At 55.4% G+C, this 21157-nt stretch overlaps 1 protein-coding gene across 1 annotated transcript in view; it reads right to left on the bottom strand.

Moving 5' to 3' along the window:
* The window catches only part of LOC142906274 (uncharacterized), a 65199-nt gene that overhangs the window by 28757 nt on the left and 15285 nt on the right, over positions 1-21157 (bottom strand). Inside the window, exons 3-6 of the mRNA XM_076053754.1 lie at positions 12363-12490; positions 4315-4432; positions 2112-2253; positions 1185-1330 (exon numbers count right to left, since the gene is read on the bottom strand). Of these exons, the coding sequence (XP_075909869.1) occupies positions 1185-1330; positions 2112-2253; positions 4315-4432; positions 12363-12490 (534 nt within the window). The remainder of the gene's footprint in view (positions 1-1184; positions 1331-2111; positions 2254-4314; positions 4433-12362; positions 12491-21157) is intronic.

Below are 21157 nucleotides of genomic sequence, written 5' to 3'. Positions count from 1 at the left end.
GTAGAATTTAGAGACTTGTATTTATCCTGGGGAAATCCGATGAGCTGCGAAGCTCTTTCGCGCAGATGTCCAAGGATTTCGCGACCACACAGACACGCCCATAGACTCAGAGAGACCCATAGACTCACACAGAGACCCATAAACTCACACAGAGACCCACAGACTCACTCAGAGGCCCATAGACTCACACAGCGACCCATGATTCACACAGAGACCCATAGATTCACACAGAGACCCACAGACTCACACAGAGAACCACAGACTCACTCAGAGGCCCATAGACTCACACAGCGACCCATAGATTCACACAGAGACCCATAGATTCACACAGAAACCCATAGACTCACACAGAGACCCATAGATTCACACAGAGAATCATCGACTTACACAGAGACTCATACACTCAGAGACGCATAGATTAACACAGACACCCATAGACGCACACATCGACCCAAAAGTTACACAGAACCCATAGACTTACACAGAGACCCACAGACTCACACAGAGACCCACAGACTCACACAGAGAACCACAGACTTACACAGAGACCCATAGACTCACACAGAGACCCATAGACTCACACAGAGACTCATAGACTCACACAGAGACCCACAGACTCACACAGAGGCCCACAAACTCACACAGAGGCCCACAGACTCACACAGAGACCTACAGACTCACACAGAGACCCACAGACTCACACAGAGACCCACAGACTCACACAGAGACCCACAGACTCGCATAGAGACTCATAAACTCACACAGAGACCCACAGACTCACACAGAGACCCACAGACTCACACAGAGACTCACACAGAGGCCCATAGACTCACACAGAGACCCACAGACTCACACAGAGACCCACAGACTCACACAGAGACCCACAGACTCACACAGAGCACAGAGACCCATAAACTCACACAGAGACCCATAGACTCACACAGAGACCTACAGACCACACAGAGACCCACAGCCTCACACAGAGGCCCATAGACTCACACAGAGACCCACAGACTCACACAGAGACCCACAGACTCACACAGAGACCCACAGACTCACACAGAGACCCACAGACTCACACAAGAGAACCCACGGACAAGTATTGTCGCTCAAAGTAGGCCTCAAATGCAAATCTCATCCAGCAGTGGATGGAGGAGGGTGGCCGCGTGCTGCGCTGGGCTCACAGGTGACGCGGAGGTGGGCGTGGCTTCGCACGGGCGCCCCCACGCCATTGGTGGCCTCGCAGGTGAACTTCCCAGCATCCTCCGGGGCGGTGTGAGTGATGAGGAGGGAGCCGTTGCCAAGGAGACGGACGCGGGCAGCCAGGGAGCTGCGCGAGCCGACATCGACATCGTCATCAACATCGTCATCATCCTCGACGTCATCGACATCAACATTATCGATGTCATTGTCATCATCAACATCGTCATCATCGTCATCAACATCGTCATCATTATCGATGTCATTGTCATCAACATCGTCATCATCGTCATTAACATCGTCATCATCATCGCCACCATCCATCATCAACATCGTCATCATCAACATCGTCACCATCCGTCATCAACATCGTCATCATCAACATCATCATCGTCACCATCCACCATCAACATCGTCATCAACATCGTCATCATCATCATCGCCACCATCCATCATCAACATCGCCACCATCCATCATCAACATCGCCACCATCCACCATCAACATCGTCATCAACATCGCCACCATCCACTATCAACATTGTAATCATCATCGCCACCATCCACTATCAACATCGTCATCAACATCGTCATCATCAACATCGTCATCATCATCACCACCATCCACTATCAACATCGTCATCAACATCGTCATCAACATCGTCATCATCATCATCATCACCACCATCCACCATCAACATCGTCATCAACATCGCCACCATCCACTATCAACATCGTCATCATCATCGCCACCATCCACTATCAACATCGTCATCAACATCATCATCATCACCACCATCCACTATCAACATCGTCAACGGCGGTCGAGGCGATGACCGTGCGGCTGCCCCCCCCCCGCCCCCCCGCCCCCCCCCCCCGCCCCCCCACGTGGTGGTTCGCTGCTCGCGGCTACCCGGAGCGGGCGAGGGGCTCCCCGTCGCGGAGCCACGTGTGGCTCACGTTGCCCGGGTATCCGTCGGCGCGGCAACGCAGCAGGGCGTCGTGGCCGGCGGCGACCGTGGCGTTGCCCGGAGCGACGGAGAACGACGGCGGAGCTGGGAGAGAGACGCGGAAACGACGCGGGAGGGTCAAAGGTCGGCCGAGCACTCGTGGACGTGAAAACTGGCCGCCACGGGGGGAGCGGCCGCCACATCGACGCCTCCGGAGGAGGGAGGGAACAGAGGCGGGGGACTTCGCCGCAGACTCGTGGCTGTCGCCTGACCAAGCCGGCTGCTAATCGCTGGCGAAACGTCACACGGGGATCGGGATCGTGAACGTCGCGGCCTGGGTCTCCAACACACAACCGGTGTGCCGTACTAGAATACTACACTATACACTACACTATACACTACACTATACTATACACTACTATACACTACACTATACACTACACTACTATACACTACACTATACACTACACTACTATACACTACACTATACACTACACTATACACTACACTACTATACACTATACACTACACTATACACTACACTATACACTACACTACTATACACTACACTATACACTACACTATACACTACACAATACACTACACTACTATACACTATACACTATACTACTATACACTACACTATACTACTATACTACTACACTAGTGCTGTACTAGAATACTACACTATACACTACACTATACACTACACTACTATACACTACACTATACACTACACTATACACTACACTACTATACAGTACACTACTATACACTACACTATACTACTATACTACTACACTAGTGCTGTACTAGAATACTACACTATACACTACACTATACACTACACTATACACTACACTATACACTACACACTACACTATACACTACACTATACACTACACTATACACTACGCACTACACTATACACTACACAACTATACACTACACTATACACTACACTACTATACACTACACTACACACTACACTATACATTATACTAGTATACACTACACTATACACGACACTATAGACTACACTACTATACACTACACTTTACACTACACAATAAACTACTATACACTACCCTATACACTACACGATACACTATACACTACACTGTACATTATACTACTATACACTACACTATACTACTAAACTGTACACTACACTACTATACACTACACTACTATACACTACACTAGTGCTGTACTAGTATACTACACTATATGCTACACTATACACTATACTATACACTACACTACTATACACTACACTACTATACACTACACTATACACTACACTATACACTACTATATAGTACACTATACACTACACTATACACTACACTATACACTACACTACTATACACTACTATACACTACACTACACACTATACTATACACTACACTATACACTACACTACTATATACAATACACTACACTACTATACACTATATACTACACTATACACTAGTGCTGTACTCGTACTAATTGGCGGGTTTAGCGACAGGATTTATATATTCACGCCATCCAACCCCGACTAAAAAAATAACCTTCTAACTATGGAGAAGTAAATCGTCAAGCAAGAACAATACAGGGGAAAATGTGAACAATTAAAACTTCACACGCTTCTTTCGGCAAAGCCGCGTAAATAAAACAAAAAAATGAAAACAACGAAACCAAATCACGACCATTTTTCGGAGGCAACACCAGCATCCGTCATCAGGTGGAACAGCCGCGGCAGAGAATCACTGCTCAGCGCGAAAACATCAAATTCTCGGGAGTAAAAAAACTCCGCAGCCTCTCCCGCTCGCTTTTCACGCAAAACGCCACGGGGCCGCGGATTCCGCTCGGGGAAACCCAGCGGTCGCCCGGCGTACGCGGAGACTAAAGGTGCCCCGCGTAGCCTCGACAGACTTGGCGCGGGCAAGTGCCGTTAGCGAGCAGCAGCAGCAGCGGCGGCGGCGGCGGTAGCCTATGAAGGCCGGCGCTGTGACGCACGAGGGGGCTTGGTGTGGCCAGCACCGTGCCCCGGTCGCCTTTGCCGGGGCACGGTGAGGCCCGAGCCGACCTCGGGGAGGCCCGGCACCGCTTCGGGCATAACCGTCGCCGGTCTCCGGCCCGTTGGGCCGCTAACCGCCGCACCGCCGCTCCCCACGCACCCCTGACGACGAGGCGGAACGCGTGAGCGATGGTGCCGTGGCTGCTCGTGGCCGAGCAGCTGAAGAGGCCGGCGGAGTCCGGCTGAACCTCGCCCACGAGCAGCTCCTCCGCCAAGACCTGCGACACAACGCACGCAGAGACAAAGGTCACCGTCACCCCCCAAGGGCCGCGTAGCCTTCACAGACTGCTGGGGCGAGAGGCCGTTCGCGAAGCAGCAACCTAGGCGGGCCCCGGCACGGCACGCAACGGCGTTGGGGGTGGACGGGGCCCGCGCCCGGCCGCCTTTGTCTCCCCGGCGATGCTTTGCCCATTTGAGGCCGAGTCGACCTGGGGGACGCCCAGAACCGGTTCAGGTAATCGTCACCGGCGTCGGTGGCCGTGAGCGGGAATCGCGCTCCGGGTCGCCGAGTTCGTAGCGCGGCGTGGCGCTAACCGCTGCACCACCGCTCCCCACACACACACACACAGATAGACAGACAGACGGACACTCAGACAGACACTCAGACACTCAGACACACAGACAGACACTCAGACACTCAGACAGACACTCAGACAGACACTCAGACACTCAGAAAGACACTCAGACAGACACTCAGACAGACAGACAGACACTCATACAGACACTCACACAGACACTCAGACACTCAGACAGACACTCAGACAGACACTCAGACAGACAGACACTCAGACAGACACTCAGACAGACACTCAGACACACTAAGAAAGACAGACACTCAGACAGACACTCAGACACTCAGACAGACACTCAGACAGACACTCACACAGACACTCAGACACTCAGACAGACACTCAGACACTCAGACAGACACTCAGACAGACAGACACTCAGACAGACACTCAGACAGACACTCAGACACACTAAGAAAGACAGACACTCAGACAGACACTCAGACAGACACTCAGACAGACACTCACACAGACACTCAGACACTCAGACAGACACTCAGACACTCAGACAGACACTCAGACAGACACTCACACAGACACTCAGACACTCAGACAGACACTCAGACAGACACTCGGACAGACAGACACTCAGACACTAAGACAGACACTCAGACAGACACTCACACAGACACTCAGACACTCAGACAGACACTCAGACAGACACTCAGACAGACAGACACTCAGACAGACACTCAGACACTCAGACAGACACTCAGACAGACACTCAGACAGACACTCGGACAGACAGACACTCAGACACTAAGACAGACACTCAGACAGACACTCACACAGACACTCAGACACTCAGACACTCAGACAGATACTCACACTGACACTCATACACTCAGACAGACACTCAGACAGACACTCAGACAGACACTCAGACAGACACTCAGACACACAGACAGACACTCAGACAGACACTCAGACAGACACTCTGACAGACAGACACTCAGACAGACACTCAGACAGACACTCAGACAGACACTCAGACAGACACTCAGACAGACACTCGGACAGACAGACACTCAAGACACTCAGACAGACACTCAGACAGACACTCAGACACTCAGACAGACACTAAGACAGACACTCAGACACTCAGACAGACACTAAGACAGACACTCAGACACTCAGACAGACACTCAGACAGACACTCAGACACTAAGACAGACACTCAGACAGACACTCACACAGACACTCACACAGACACTCAGACAGACACTAAGACAGACACTCAGACACTCAGACAGACACTCAGACAGACACTCAGACACTCAGACAGACACTCAGACACTAAGACAGACACTCAGACACTAAGACAGACACTCACACAGACACCCAGACACTCAGACAGACACTCAGACACTCAGACAGACACTCACACAGACACTCATACAGACACTCAGACAGACACTCAGACAGACAGACACTCAGACAGACACTCAGACAGACACTCAGACAGACACTCAGACAGACACTCAGACAGACACTCGGACAGACAGACACTCAGACACTAAGACAGACACTCAGACAGACACTCACACAGACACTCACACAGACACTCAGACAGACACTAAGACAGACACTCAGACACTCAGACAGACACTCAGACAGACACTCAGACACTCAGACAGACACTCAGACACTAAGACAGACACTCAGACACTAAGACAGACACTCACACAGACACCCAGACACTCAGACAGACACTCAGACACTCAGACAGACACTCACACAGACACTCATACAGACACTCAGACAGACACTCAGACAGACAGACACTCAGACAGACACTCAGACAGACACTCAGACAGACACTCAGACAGACACTCGGACAGACAGACACTCAGACAGACACTCAGACAGACACTCAGACAGACACTCAGACAGACACTCAGACAGACACTCGGACAGACAGACACTCAGACACTAAGACAGACACTCAGACAGACACTCACACAGACACTCACACAGACACTCAGACAGACACTAAGACAGACACTCAGACACTCAGACAGACACTCAGACAGACACTCAGACACTCAGACAGACACTCAGACACTAAGACAGACACTCAGACACTAAGACAGACACTCACACAGACACCCAGACACTCAGACAGACACTCAGACACTCAGACAGACACTCACACAGACACTCATACAGACACTCAGACAGACACTCAGACAGACAGACACTCAGACAGACACTCAGACAGACACTCAGACAGACACTCAGACAGACACTCAGACAGACACTCAGACAGACACTCAGACAGACACTCGGACAGACAGACACTCAGACACTAAGACAGACACGTGTGGCGGTGCGTGTGGCGGTGCGTGTGGCGGTGCGTGTGGCGGTGCGTGTGGCGGTGCGTGTGGCGGTGGGTGTGGCGGTGCGTGTGGCGGTGCGTGCGTCACCGTGTAGAGGGAGCCGTTGCGTAGGGGGGCCCCCCCCTTCCTCCACGCCACGGTGGCGGGGGGGGCCGCGTGGGCCGAGCAGCGCACACGGAGGGGGGCCCCCACCTCCACCTCCACCACCTCGGGGGGGGTCTCCTCCCACCGCGGGGGGGCTGTGGGGGCGAGACGCACACACACACGCACACACACACACGCACGCACACATATGAGTGAGTGTGTGTGAGTGTGTGTGTATGAGTGAGTGTGTGTGAGTGTGTGTGTATGAGTGAGTGTGTGTGAGTGTGTGTGTAAAACAACCCCCTACCTCCTCGCGGTGCCGGACGGGCAACTCTGTGGTGGACAGTGCTGTGGGGGGAGGGCCAATTCCGATTGGCTCCTCCCCTCATGGCGTCTGTGACCACCACAGGGGCTAAACGGGGGCTCTGGAGGGGTGCGAGGGGCTGGTAACCCCTCCACCTTCAATTAATTACCACTAAACAACGAATACAAAATTTAACTAATAAGCTTGTGCCGGAGGCCCCGGGGGGACAGGCGTCTATGACGTCTCCTGGCCAACCCCCAATTGGCGGAGCCAGGAGATTGAAACTCAACCCTCTGGGCTCCTCCAGAAAAAACGAAAAGCCACTACGGATGGCCACGTGGAATGTTCGAACGCTTACTGCGGAGGAGAGGCTGCCACTCCTCTGTCGGGAGCTGGACCGGTACCACCTGGATCTCTGTGGCATTCAGGAGGTCCGGTGGACTGGCTCTGGCTCCTGCCACCATGAGGGGTGGACAGTCCTCTACTCGGGGCAGCAGACTGCCAAACAACAGGGTGTGGCTCTTCTTTTGAACAAAAGAATGAAGGGGGCGTGGGAACATGGCGGTGAGGTGTGGGAAGCTGTGAGCCCCAGGCTACTTTGGGCTCGCCTTCCCATCAACCGGAGGCGAGGAGTGGTGGTCATGATTACTTATGTCCCCACCGAAGACGAACATCCGTGGAGGGATGCAGGCAAAGCCGATGAGTCAGATGCCTTCTATGACCTCCTGTCACAGGTGCTGGCTAAAGTGGCCCCTCGGGATAGAGTCATCTTGTTGGGTGACTTCAATGTCCGAGTTGGTCATGATGCTGGCACCTGGTCTGGAGTGATTGCAGGGCATGGGCCAGATCAGCTCAATAACAACGGTAGGAGGCTGCTAGATTTTTGTGCAGCCCATGGGCTTGTAATTACCAACACGCTGTTCCGGCATCGACGCATCCACACAACATCATGGATGCATGCCGGGTCCAAGCAAGAACATCTGCTGGACTACATAGTGACGAACCAGCGGATGCGAGCCCATGTCCTTGACACCAGGACCTACCATGGAGCTGATCTGCCCTCTGACCATCGACTAGTCATCTGTAAGATGCGCCTGCCATTCTTCCACTCCGGTGGTGGGTGTACACCCAGGACCCCATTCCAACCTAAAGTGGCCTGGTCTCAGTTATCTGATGAAAATTGCAAGCGAGAATTTCATCATCGCCTGCGGCTGGGGTTGGCATCGTCCCCCACTCCTCCTGATGTCGAGGGAAAATCAGCGAGGTTTAGGACTGTGACTCATGCAGCTGCAATGGCTGCTTTGGGTACGTGGTTCAGACCCCCCCAGAGACCCTGGCTGACAGAGGAGGTGTTTAGGATGGTTGAGAAAAAGCGACAGGCCCACTGTCATTGGCTACAGAATCCCACGTTAGAGAATGAGGAGGCTTACCGCAGCCTTCGCTCGGAGGTTCGGAGAGCCGTGAGGCGCTGCAAGGATGGGTGGCGGTCGCGGGTTGCTGAGGAGATGGAGTCTGCCCCAGTGGCCCGTGATCACAAATCTCTATTTAACTCCATCAAAAAAGTAACCTGCAGCACCACACCTATTACCATCATTAGGGGAAAAAACGGTGATCCAATCTCCGACCCCCAGGAACAGGTTTGCAGATTTGCTGAGCATTTCTGTGAGGTCCTGGGGGAGGGGAAATCCCACAGCCAGGAAAACATCATGGCACAAAGTGGGGATGACCCTGCTGAGGCTGCGGTGCCTCAAATATTGGAAGAAGTCACCCCCTGTGAGTGGCTGGCTGAGGTGCCAACTGTTGAGGAAGTACTGAAGGCGATCCGGAGCCTGAGACCAGGAAAGGCACCGGGTAGACGATCTCACAAGCGAAATGCTGAGGGAGGGTGGCGTTTGCGCACAGACTGCCCTATATGACATCATAACAACAATCTGGACCACTGGACGGGTACCGCAGGATTGGAAGGATGCCCTGGTGGTCCCCCTCTTTAAGAAGGGGGACCGCACAGACTGTAACAACTACAGGGGAATCTCACTCCTCAGTGTGCCGGGAAAGGTCCTGGCAAGGATTATTCAACATCGCCTTGCCAGGCACGCTGAGGAGAGGCTTGCGGAGCCCCAATGCGGTTTCAGGAAAGGGCGGTCCTGCACAGATGCCATATTTTATGTCCGTCTGCTACAGCAGAGGTGTAGGAAATTCCAACAAGACCTACATCTCTGCTTTATTGACCTGGTCAAGGCCTATGATATCATCAGTAGGCCTGGGCTCTGGGTTGTTCTTCGTGCTTTTGGAGTACCTGACCCTCTGCTCACGATCATTAAGGACCTTCATGATGGTGAGCGGGCCCAGGCTAAAACTACGTGGCCGGGAGTCAGAGCCATTCCCTGTACACCTTGGGGTGCGACAGGGATGTCCTCTGGCTCCCACATTATTTATCATCTATTTTGACCACGTAGTTCGTGAAGCCTTCAATAGCTGTACGGGGGGAATCTCCATATGGTACAGATATAATGGGAGGCTAATCGATGCCCGGGTGCGGTCAAGGGATGGCTCCCTAATGCTCAACCACGTTATGTATGCCGATGATTTGGTAATAGCTGCTCATTTAGAGGAGGAGTTGGAGACGCTGCTGCTGGAACTGGAGCGTGCCACTCAGAGATGGGGCATTATCATCAGCCCCACCAAAACTAAGCACCTGCCTGGGTATTTTGTACCATCGGACACTCCACCCCCACAACTCCCAATCGGTGATGGGGCAGTTGTGGAGAGAGTGGAGAGTTTCCCATACCTGGGCAGTGTGCTTATGACTGGCTCCAGTTTAACAGCAGAGGTCTCACTCCGAATCAGTCGAGCGGCAATATCTTTTCATCGATTGCGTAACGCTGTGTGGAAGCTACCTGGTCTGTCGCTCCACACTAAGCTTCAGGTCTTCTAGGCCACGGTCATTCCCTCCCTTCTCTACGCTTGCGAAACGTGGACCCCCTTAATGGAACATCTTCGCCGGTTAGAAACATTTAGGCTGGCCTGCCTACGATCCATCCTGGGTTTAACCAGACTGGATTGTGTGAGGAGCTCACAAATCCTTGAAAGATCTGGGCAGGGTCCCATCGGTGAGCTCCTCCGGCAGGCAAGGCTGCGATGGCTGGGTCATGTAGCCCGCATGCCCAGCCACCGCATGCCGAAACAGCTTTTGTTTGGCCGGATTGAGGGGGCTAAGCGGGCGCGGCACGGGCTAGAGAAGAGATGGAGTGATGTGGTGCAGGAGGACGTGGAGCTGAGTGGACTTGCCGATGACTGGTACCAGCGGTGTCAAGATCGGCCTCTGTGGAGGAGGCTCGTGAAGGATGCTACTGGGCAGTTGGAGGCAGTCGCCCTCCAACAACATCGGAGGACGGAGGAGCGACGCTCAGAACAACGAGCGGAGCGCCGGGTGGCTAAAGCACAGCAGGTTGGCACAGTAGGGGGCACAGGTGGTTCATCAGCCAGTCATCTCAGTCAGTCGACCCGTGGCACCTGGGTCTGCCCCGTGACCTCCTGCCAGCGGGCGTTCGACACTTCACGTGGCCTCAGGGTGCACATAGCCTGGCACAAGCGTCGTGGTGACGTCACCGCCACTTAGTGGCGAATGGCGGTTGTTGTTGTTGTGTGTGTTTGAGTGTCTGTGTGTGTGTATGTGAGTGTGTGTACGTGAGTGTGTGTGTATGTGTGAGTGTGTATGTGTGAGTGTGTGTATGTGTGAGTGTGTGTATGTGAGTGAGTGTGTGTATGTGAGTGTGTATGTGAGTGTGTATGAGTGAGTGTGTGTATGTGTGAGTGTGTGTATGTGTGTATGTGAATGTGTGTATGTGAGTGAGTGTGAGTGTGTATGTGAGTGTGTGTATGTGTGAGAGTGTGTATGTGTGTGTGTATGTGAGTGTGTGTATGTGAGTGAGTGTGAGTGTGTATGTGAGTGTGTGTATGTGTGTGTGTATGTGAGTGTGTGTATGAGTGAGTGTGTGTGTGTATGTGAGTGTGTATGTGAGTGTGTGTATGTGAGTGAGTGTGTGTGTACGTGAGTGTGTGTGTATGTGAGTGTGTGTACGTGAGTGTGTGTGTATGTGTGAGTGTGTGTATGTGTGAGTGTGTGTATGTGTGAGTGTGTGTATGTGAGTGAGTGTGTGTGTATGTGAGTGTGTGTGTATGAGTGAGTGTGTGAGTAGCGGTTAGCGTGCTGCGCTATGAACCCGGCGAGCCGAGTTCGATTCACGGCCACCAACATCACTTGTGACGATTATCTGAACCGGTCCTGGGCCTCCCCTAGGTCGACTCAGCTTTAAACGAGTGCCTGGTGCGGTGTGCAGTAAACATCGCCACTGGGGAGACAAAGGCGGCCGGGCGTGGTTGCTGGCCACGCACCCCCTCGTGTGCCGTGCCGGCCTTCATAGGTGCTCGCTAACAGCACTTGCCCCTACAGCCTGTTGAGGCTACGCGGGGGATCTTTGTATCTGTGTGCGCGGGTGGAGGAGGCAGTCGCCCTCCAGCGACAACGCAGGGCAGAGGAGCGACGCTCACAACGACGAGCGGAGCGGCCGTGCGGGCGGTTAAAAACGCAGCGAGCTGGCACAGCAGGGGGCGGTGGTGGTGCATCGGCCGGTCATCTCAGTCGGTCAACGCGTGCCACCACCTGGGTCTGTCCCGTCACCTCCTGCCAGCAGCGGCGAGCCTTCGACAACTCCACGCAGACGGCCCTGGGAGTGTGCGTGTGTGTGCGTGTGTGTGCGTGTGCGTGTGAGTGCGTGCGTGTGCGTGTGTGCGAGTGCGTGTGTGTGTGTGCGTGCGTGCGCGCGTGCTCACAGACAACGTAGAGTCGAACCCAGGTCCCGTTGCCGAAGGAGTTGTACTGCCGGCCCAGGAGCAAAACCCGGCACTCGTACCAGCCCTCGTCGTCGGAGCGGACCGGGTCGATGAGCAGCGAGGCCTGGCGGTACAGCGACACCCTCCCTGCGCGCGCACGCGCAGAGGACAAACGTGTCCGGGTCCCGACCGCTAGCCCTCCGCAGGCCGGTGGGGCGAGCGTTGCTTCGCGAGCAGCGCCCACGAACGGCGGCGCGGCGGTTAGCCCGCCGGTGACGGTTCATCGAAACCGGTGTGACGGGCTTCCCCCGAGGTCGACTCAGCCTCAGGCGAACACCCGGTAACGGTGCGCGGCAGGCATCGCAGACGAAGGCGGTTCCGGGGGCGGCGCTGGCCGCGAGCCGGAAATCCAACTCGGGTCTCGCCGGTTTCACGGCGCAGGGCGCCAACCGCTCCGCCACCGCTCCAGAGACAAAGGTCCCCCGTGCAGCCTCAACGGGCTGCAGGGGCAAGCGCTGCCAGCGAGCGCCTAACGGAGGCCGGCACACGGCACGCGATGCGGTGGGCGGCCCGGCGCCACGCCGGGCCGCCCTTCGTCTCCCCAGCGGCGATGGTTTTCACACACCGCACCGGGTGCTCGTGCCGAGGCCGAGTCGACCTAGCGGAGGCCCTGAACCGGTTCAGAAAACCGTCAGCCGGTGTTGCCCGGGACCGGCAATCGAGCTCGGATCCCGCCGGGCGGTGGCGCAGCGCTAACCGCTGCGCCACCGCTCCCCGCCGCTCTCGCTCGCACGCTCCACTCGCTCGCACGCTCCACTCGCTCGCCAGAGGGCAAATCTGCGGCGCACTCCGCTCCTCCCCCCTCCAAACAACCGCCAAGAGCCCTTGGAGTCGGTCGCTGGCGGGCCCCCTTGGGGTCCTTCCCCCATGGCCCTTTCAGCCCGGGGGTTGTTGTTGTAGTTTTTGTCGTTGTTGTCGTTGTTGTCGTTGTTGTCGTTGTTGTCGTTGTTGTTGTAGTTTTTGTCGTTGTTGTCGTTGTTGTCGTTGTTGTTGTAGTTTTTGTCGTTGTTGTCGTTGTTGTCGTTGTTGTTGTAGTTTTTGTCGTTGTTGTCGTTGTCGTTGTTGGGTGGGGGGGGGGGTGCCGCTCCCAACCGCGCTCTTCGAGAGCTCTCGTCGACCGGGCGTGGCGAGATCATCGCGCGACGGAGAAGTCCCCCACCGCCCGCCCCCCCCCACCGCCCCCCCCCCCACCCGCCGCCCCCCACCGCCCCCCCCCACCGCCCCCCCTCCCCCCACCGCCCCCCCTCCCCCCACCACGCGCAAGCGGCCGCCTCCGGAGGTCGTTGGGGCGAGCGCTGCGACCGCTGCTTGGGCGGAGCGGTGAGGGTCGCGGCAAGGGTCGAGGGTCGCGGCGAGGGTCGAGGGTCGCGGCGAGGGTCGAGGGTCGCGGCGAGGGTCAAGGGTCGCGGCGAGGTTCGAGCGTCGCGGCGAGGGTCGCGGGACGCCGGGAGGGTCGAGGGTCGTGGCGAGGGTCGAGGGTCGCGGCCCCGGACCTCGCCTAGGTCGACTCGGCCTCAAATGAGCGCCCGGGTGCGGTGCGTAACAAACGCCGCCGCTGGGGGAGACAAAGGCGGCCCCCCGCGTGCGTCGGTGCCGGCCTTCAACGGCGTTCGCGGGCTGCACTTGCCCCGGCGGCCCGTTCAAAAATAAAGGGGGCTGTACGGGGGATCTTTGCCCGTGCCTTGGCGTGGAAAACGCGGCCTTGTGAGACAATCTGCTCATGAATAAATGAGGGGGACGTTTGCGAGACGTGGGGGCGAGAGAGAGGGAGAGACAAGAGAGACGTAATGGTGCCGCCGCCGCCGCTCAGAAGCTCCGACACGAGCAGACGGGCGGACAGGTGGGATGAGACAAGTTTGTGGTCTCAAGCCGGGTCACTCGCGGCTCGCGAGACCCATGGACACACACAGAGACCCATTGAGTCACACATAGAAACTCATACACTCACACAGAGACCCATAGACTCACCCAGAGACCCACAGACTCACACAGAGACCCACAGACTCACACAGAGACCCACAGACTCACACAGAGACCCATACACTCACACAGAGACCCATAGAATCACCCAGAGACCCACAGACTCACACAGAGACCCACAGACTCACACAGAGACCCACAGACTCACACAGAGACCCATAGACTCACCCAGAGACCCACAGACTCACACAGAGACCCACAGACTCACACAGAGACCCACAGACTCACACAGAGACCCATACACTCACACAGAGACCCATAGAATCACCCAGAGACCCACAGACTCATACAGAGACCCACAGACTCACGCAGAGACCCATACACTCACACAGAGACCCACAGACTCATACAGAGACCCACAGACTCACACAGAGACCCACAGACTCACACAGAGACCCACAGACTCACACAGAGACCCATACACTCACACAGAGACCCATAGAATCACCCAGAGACCCACAGACTCACACAGAGACCCACAGACTCACACAGAGACCCACAGACTCACACAGAGACCCATAGACTCACCCAGAGACCCACAGACTCACACAGAGACCCACAGACTCACACAGAGACCCACAGACTCACACAGAGACCCATACACTCACACAGAGACCCATAGAATCACCCAGAGACCCACAGACTCACACAGAGACCCACAGACTCACGCAGAGACCCATACACTCACACAGAGACCCACAGACTCATACAGAGACCCACAGACTCACGCAGAGACCCATACACTCACACAGAGACCCACAGACTCACACAGAGACCCATAGACTCACCCAGAGACCCACAGACTCACACAGAGACCCACAGACTCACACAGAGACCCACAGACTCACACAGAGACCCATACACTCACACAGAGACCCATAGAATCACCCAGAGACCCACAGACTCACACAGAGACCCACAGACTCACGCAGAGACCCATACACTCACACAGAGACCCACAGACTCATACAGAGACCCACAGACTCACACAGAGACCCATAGACTCACACAGAGACCCATAGACTCACACAGATACCCACAGACTCACGCAGAGACCCATAAACTCACCCAGAGACCCACAGACTCACACAGAGACCCACAGACTCACACACGCACGCACAATACCGCCACCGCAAGTCAAATTGGTCCGTCACTAAATTTGACTGAACCCGGCTAATTTCCAGCAGCGCCGACCGAACAATCTGATTTGATTTCTGTCGGTGGGGCAGCAGCGGTGAGAGCGGCGAGCGGCAGCGAGGTGTAGCGATGGGTGAGATGGGATTCTCTGAATAAGTGACCGCCTATTTATCAAAATCTTTATTTGAACAGCAGGGGGAGGAGGGAGAGAGGAGGGGGGAGAGGAGGGAGGAGGTGGGGGGGGAGGAGAAGGGGGAATCCGATGAGCTATAAAGCTATTTTTTCCCCAAAAATGTCCAGTAGGGGGCACGGGCCCAGCGAGCTCCAACAACGAACCCAACAACAACAACAGTCCCAGGCCATACCAAGTCAACAACAACAACAGTATCAGGCCACACCAAGTCAACAACAACAGTCCCAGGCCACACCAAGTCAACAATAACAACAGTTCCAGGCCACACCAAGTCAACAACAACAACAGTATCAGGCCACACCAAGTCAACAACAACAGTCCCAGGCCACACCAAGTCAACAACAACAATAACAACAGTTCTAGGCCACACTAAGACAACAACAACACCAAGACAACAACAACAACACCAAGACAACAACAACAGTCCCAGGCCACACCAAGACAACAACAACAACAACAGTCCCAGGCCACACCAAGACAACAACAACAACAGCCCCAGGCCACACCAAGACAACAACAACAACAGCACCAGGCCACACCAAGACAACAACAAGACAACAACAACAACAACACCAAGACAACAACAAGACAACAATACCAAGACAACAACAACAACACCAAGACAACAACAACAACAACAACACCAAGACAACAACAAGACAACAAGACAACAACAACAAGACAACAACAACACGCGTGTGCACGCCGGTTCAACTTCTTCCGCACCGTGCGCAGCCACGGCGGTGCTCATCGGGCAGGGGGGTCAAAGGTCACAACAGCTTCACAAAGGTCAACGGCGCAACGCCGGAGGTCACCGCTGGACCCCTCCGGAGGTCACCGCTGGGGACTCCACTGGCGGCGCTAACCGTTGCGCCACCGCTCCCCGCTCTCGCTCGCTCGCACGCACGCAATCGCCAACGCCGACGCCGGCAGAGACAACACGCGCACACACACACTCCTCCACAAAAATGTGCGCGCGTGCTGAGCACGGACACTCGTGGACACACACCCACACACCACACCACAACAACGATCCCCCCCCGTATAGCCTTAAAACAAATTGTCGGGGCAAGCGCTGTTAGCAACCGCCTACGAAGGGCGGCAGGGTACACGAGGGGGTGGGTGGCCACGATGTTTACTACACACCGCACCAGGCAATCATTCAAGGCTGAGTCGACCTAGGGGAGGCCCGGGACCGGTTCAGATAATCGTCACTGGTGTTGGCCGTGAGCGGGAATCGAACCCAGGTCGCCGGGTTCGTAGCGCAGCGCTAACCGCTGCACCACCGCTCCCCGCCCACACACTCACCCACACACTGACCCACACACACACACCCACACACTCACCCACCCACTCACCCACACACACACACCCACACACTCACCCACACACTCACCCACACACTCACCCACACTCACCCACCCACTCACCCACACACTCACCCACACACTCACCCACACACACACACACACCCACACACTCACCCACACACTCACCCACACACACACACACACCCACACACTCACCCACACACTCACCCACCCACTCACCCACCCACTCACCCACACACCCACACCCACTCACCCACACACTCACCCACACACACCCACACACTCACCCACCCACTCACCCACCCACACACTCACCCCCACACACACACCCACTCACCCACACACTCACCCACACACTCACCCACCCACTCACCCACCCACACACTCACCCACACACATCCACTCACCCACACACTCACCCACACACTCACCCACACACTCACCCACACACCCACACAGTCACCCACACACTCACCCACACACACACACACCCACTCACCCACACACACACACCCACACTCACCCACACACACACACCCACACACACTCACCCACCCACTCACCCACACACTCACCCACACACTCACCCACACACACTCACTCACCCACACACTCACCCACCCACTCACCCACACACTCACCCACACACACACACTCACCCACACACTCACCCACCCACCCACTCACCCACACACACACACACGCAAAGACAAAGATCCCCCGTGTATAGCCTGCACAGACTGCTGGGGCAAGTGCTGTTAGCGAGCAGCATCCTATGAAGGCCGGCAGGGCACATGAGGGGGTGGGTGGCCAGCACCACGCCCGGCCGCCTTTGTCTCTCTCAGTGGCGATGAAGTTTACTACACACCGCACCAGGCACTCACTCACACGTGCCCGCACCCACGCACCTACGCACGGGCGTGCACTGTGTGTGGATGCTGCTGCTGCTGCACGTGGGTGAAATCAGAGACGCCCTCGAAGGCAGCTGTTAGCGAGCACTCTCACGACGAGGATGAGGGGACTGAAGGGCAATTACTGACGGCCGAGCAGACCTAGGGGTAGGCCAAACCAAACGCTCGCCTATTCGCTCACTCGCTCACCCGCTCATTCGCACGCTCAATCGCATTCTCACTCGCTCACTCAGTCGCTCACCCACTCGCTCGCTCACCCACTCGCTCGCTCACCCACTCGCTCGCTCACCCACTCGCTCGCTCACCCACTCGCTCGCTCACCCACTCGCTCGCTCACTCGCTCACTCACTTTCTCACTCGCTCGCTCACTCACTCATTCACACACTCACACTCTCACTCATTCACACACTTTCTCACTCGCTCACTCAGTCGCTCACCCACTCGCTCGCTCACCCACTCGCCGACATGCTCACTCGCTCACTCACTTTCTCACTCAGTCGTTCACCTACTCACACCCTCACTCATTCACACACTTACTCGCTCACTCAGTCGTTCACCCGCTCACTCACTCACACACTCACTCTCACTCGTGCACTCACTCATTCACACACTCACTCACTCACACACTCACTCGTGCACTCACGCATTCACACACTCACCCACTCACCCACTCACTCACTCATTCACACGCTCACTCACTCACTTTCTCACTCGCTCATTCACTCACTCATTGACCCGCTCACTCATCCATTCACACACTCACTCATCCATTCACCTCCTCGCTCGCTCGCTCACTCACTCTCTCACACGCTCATTCACACGCTCACTCGCTCATTGACACGCTCGCTCAAATCACCCTCTCGCTCGTCCGCCCACTCACAAAGCTCAGCAGTGTTCAAAGTTTGACTCCCGTTAGGGGACAGAGAGAGAGAGAGAGGGGGGGAGGGGTCACTGTCACGGTACTGATGATGACGACGAATGTGATGGTGATGGCAAAAGGCGTTCGGATTGTTCAAAAGCAGATTCACATTTCAACCAGGCTCTCCAGTCCAAGCCCAGACCGGCCCTAACTCCACTTAGCAGTCAAGATGTGATGAGATAATGTTACGTGTAATGTGTACGCGTGTGTGTGTGTCTGTGTGTTTGCGGAGCGCTGGGTAACGGTGGTGTAGCGGTTAGCGCTACGCTGCACTACGAACCCGGCGACCCGGGTTCGATTCCCGCTCACGGCCAACATCACCGGTGACGTTTATCTGAACAGGTCCCGGGCCTCCCCTAGGTCGACTCGGCCTCCAATGAGTACCTGGTGCGGTGTGTAAAAACTTCGCCACTGGGGAGACAAAGGCGGCCGGGCGTGGTGCTGGCCACCCACCCCCTCGTGTGCCGTGCCGGCCTTCATAGGTGCTGCTCGCTAACAGCACCTGCCCCTACAGTCTGTTAAGGCTACACGGGGGATCTTTGTCTTTGTGTGTGTGGAGCGGTAGTGTAGCGGTCAGCGCTACGAACCCGCCGACTCGCGCGTCACGTGGTGTCTCTCTGCCTCTCCGTCTCTGTCTCTCCGTTCCTCTGTCTCTCTGTCTCTCTGTGTCTCTGTGTCTCCGTCTCTTCGTCTCTCTGTGTCTCTCTGCCTCTCCGTCTCTGTCTCTCTGTGTCTCTCTGTCTCTCTGTGTCTTTGTCTCTCTGTCTCTCTGTGTCTTTGTCCCTCTGTCTCTCTGTGTCTGTGTCTCTCTGTGTCTCTGTTTCTCCGTCTCTCTGTGTCTCCGTCTCTGGGTCTCCGTCCCTCTGTCTCTCTGTGTTTCTCTGTCTCTGTGTCTCCGTCTCTCTGTGTATCTGTCTCTTCGTCTCTGTCTCTCTGTGTCTCTGTGTCTCTCTGTCTCTCTGTGTCTCTCTGTCTCTCTGTCTCTCTGTGTCTGTGTCTCTGTGTCTCTGTGTCTCCGTCTCTCTGTCTCTATCTTTCCGTCTAGGACTCCATCTGTCTGTCCGCATCTCCACGTCTGTCTCGATTTCTCTGTCGACCTCTGTATGTGTTTCTGTCTTTCTGGCCTTCTATTTGTCACCGGTGTCTCTCTCTCTCTCTCCGTGTCTCTCTCTCCGTGTCTCCCTCCCTCTCTGTCTCTCTCACTCTGTCTCTCTCACTCTGTCTCTCTCTGTCTCCACTCCTCTCCTGTCTATCTCTCCGTCTGTCCAAGTCTCAAGTCTCCCCTACACATCTCTCTCTGACTGTCACCATCTCTCTCTGTCTCTCTCCGTCTCCATCTCTCTGTCTCGAGCCGTCTCTCAATCTGTCCCCACCCTCCCCTTCGCTGTGTCTCTCAATATCTCTCTGTCTCCATTTCTGTCTCCACAACTCTCGTGGTGTCTCTCAATCTCTCTCTGTCTCTCTCTGTCTCCATCTCTGTCTCCATCTCTGTCTCCATCTCTCTCTCGAGCCGTCTCTCAATATGTCCCCACCCTCCCCATCGCTGTGTCTCTCAATATCTCTCTGTCTCCATCTCTGTCTCCACACCTCTCGTGTTGTCTCTAAATGTCTCTCTGTCTCTCTCTGTCTCAATCTCTGTCTCCACAACTCTCGTGTTGTCTCTCAATCTCTCTCTGTCTCTCTGTCTCTCTCTGTCTCCATCTCTGTCTCCACAACTCTCGTGGTGTCTCTCAATCTCTCTCTGTCTCTCTCTGTCTCCATCTCTGTCTCCATCTCTGTCTCCATCTCTCTCTCGAGCCGTCTCTCAATCTGTCCCCACCCTCCCCTTCGCTGTGTCTCTCAATGTCTCTCTGTCTCCATCTCTGTCTCCATCTCTGTCTCCATCTCTGTCTCCATCTCTGTCTCCACAACTCTCGTGTTGTCTCTCAATCTCTCTCTGTCTCTCTCTGTCTCCATCTCTCCATCTCTGTGTCTCCCTCTGTCTCTCTCTGTCTCCATCTCTCCATCTCTGTGTGTCTCTCTCTCTCTCTGTCAGTCTCTTTTCATCCAACAAACAGGTTCCACGAGATGTCTGGGCCAAGTGTCTCTCCCCCACCTCCTCCCCGCGTGTGTCGGGGGCGGAGGAGCGGTGGCGCAGCGGTTAGCGACGGCGATTATCTGAACCCGTCCTCCCCTAGGTCGACTCGGCCTCAAATCGCGGTGCGCGGTAAACAATCGCCACCGGGGAGACAAAGGCTGCCGCGCGTGGTGGTGGTGTTGGTGTTGGTGGTGGTGTTGGTGGTG

This window comes from Petromyzon marinus, chromosome 62, assembly GCF_048934315.1.
Source record: "Petromyzon marinus isolate PM22_M1 ecotype Great Lakes invasive population chromosome 62, UKy_Petmar_22M1.pri1.0, whole genome shotgun sequence".
NCBI lineage: Eukaryota > Metazoa > Chordata > Hyperoartia > Petromyzontiformes > Petromyzontidae > Petromyzon > Petromyzon marinus.
The sequence above is the reverse complement of the archived record's forward strand: the minus strand, read 5'-3'. Positions and strand labels throughout refer to the sequence as shown.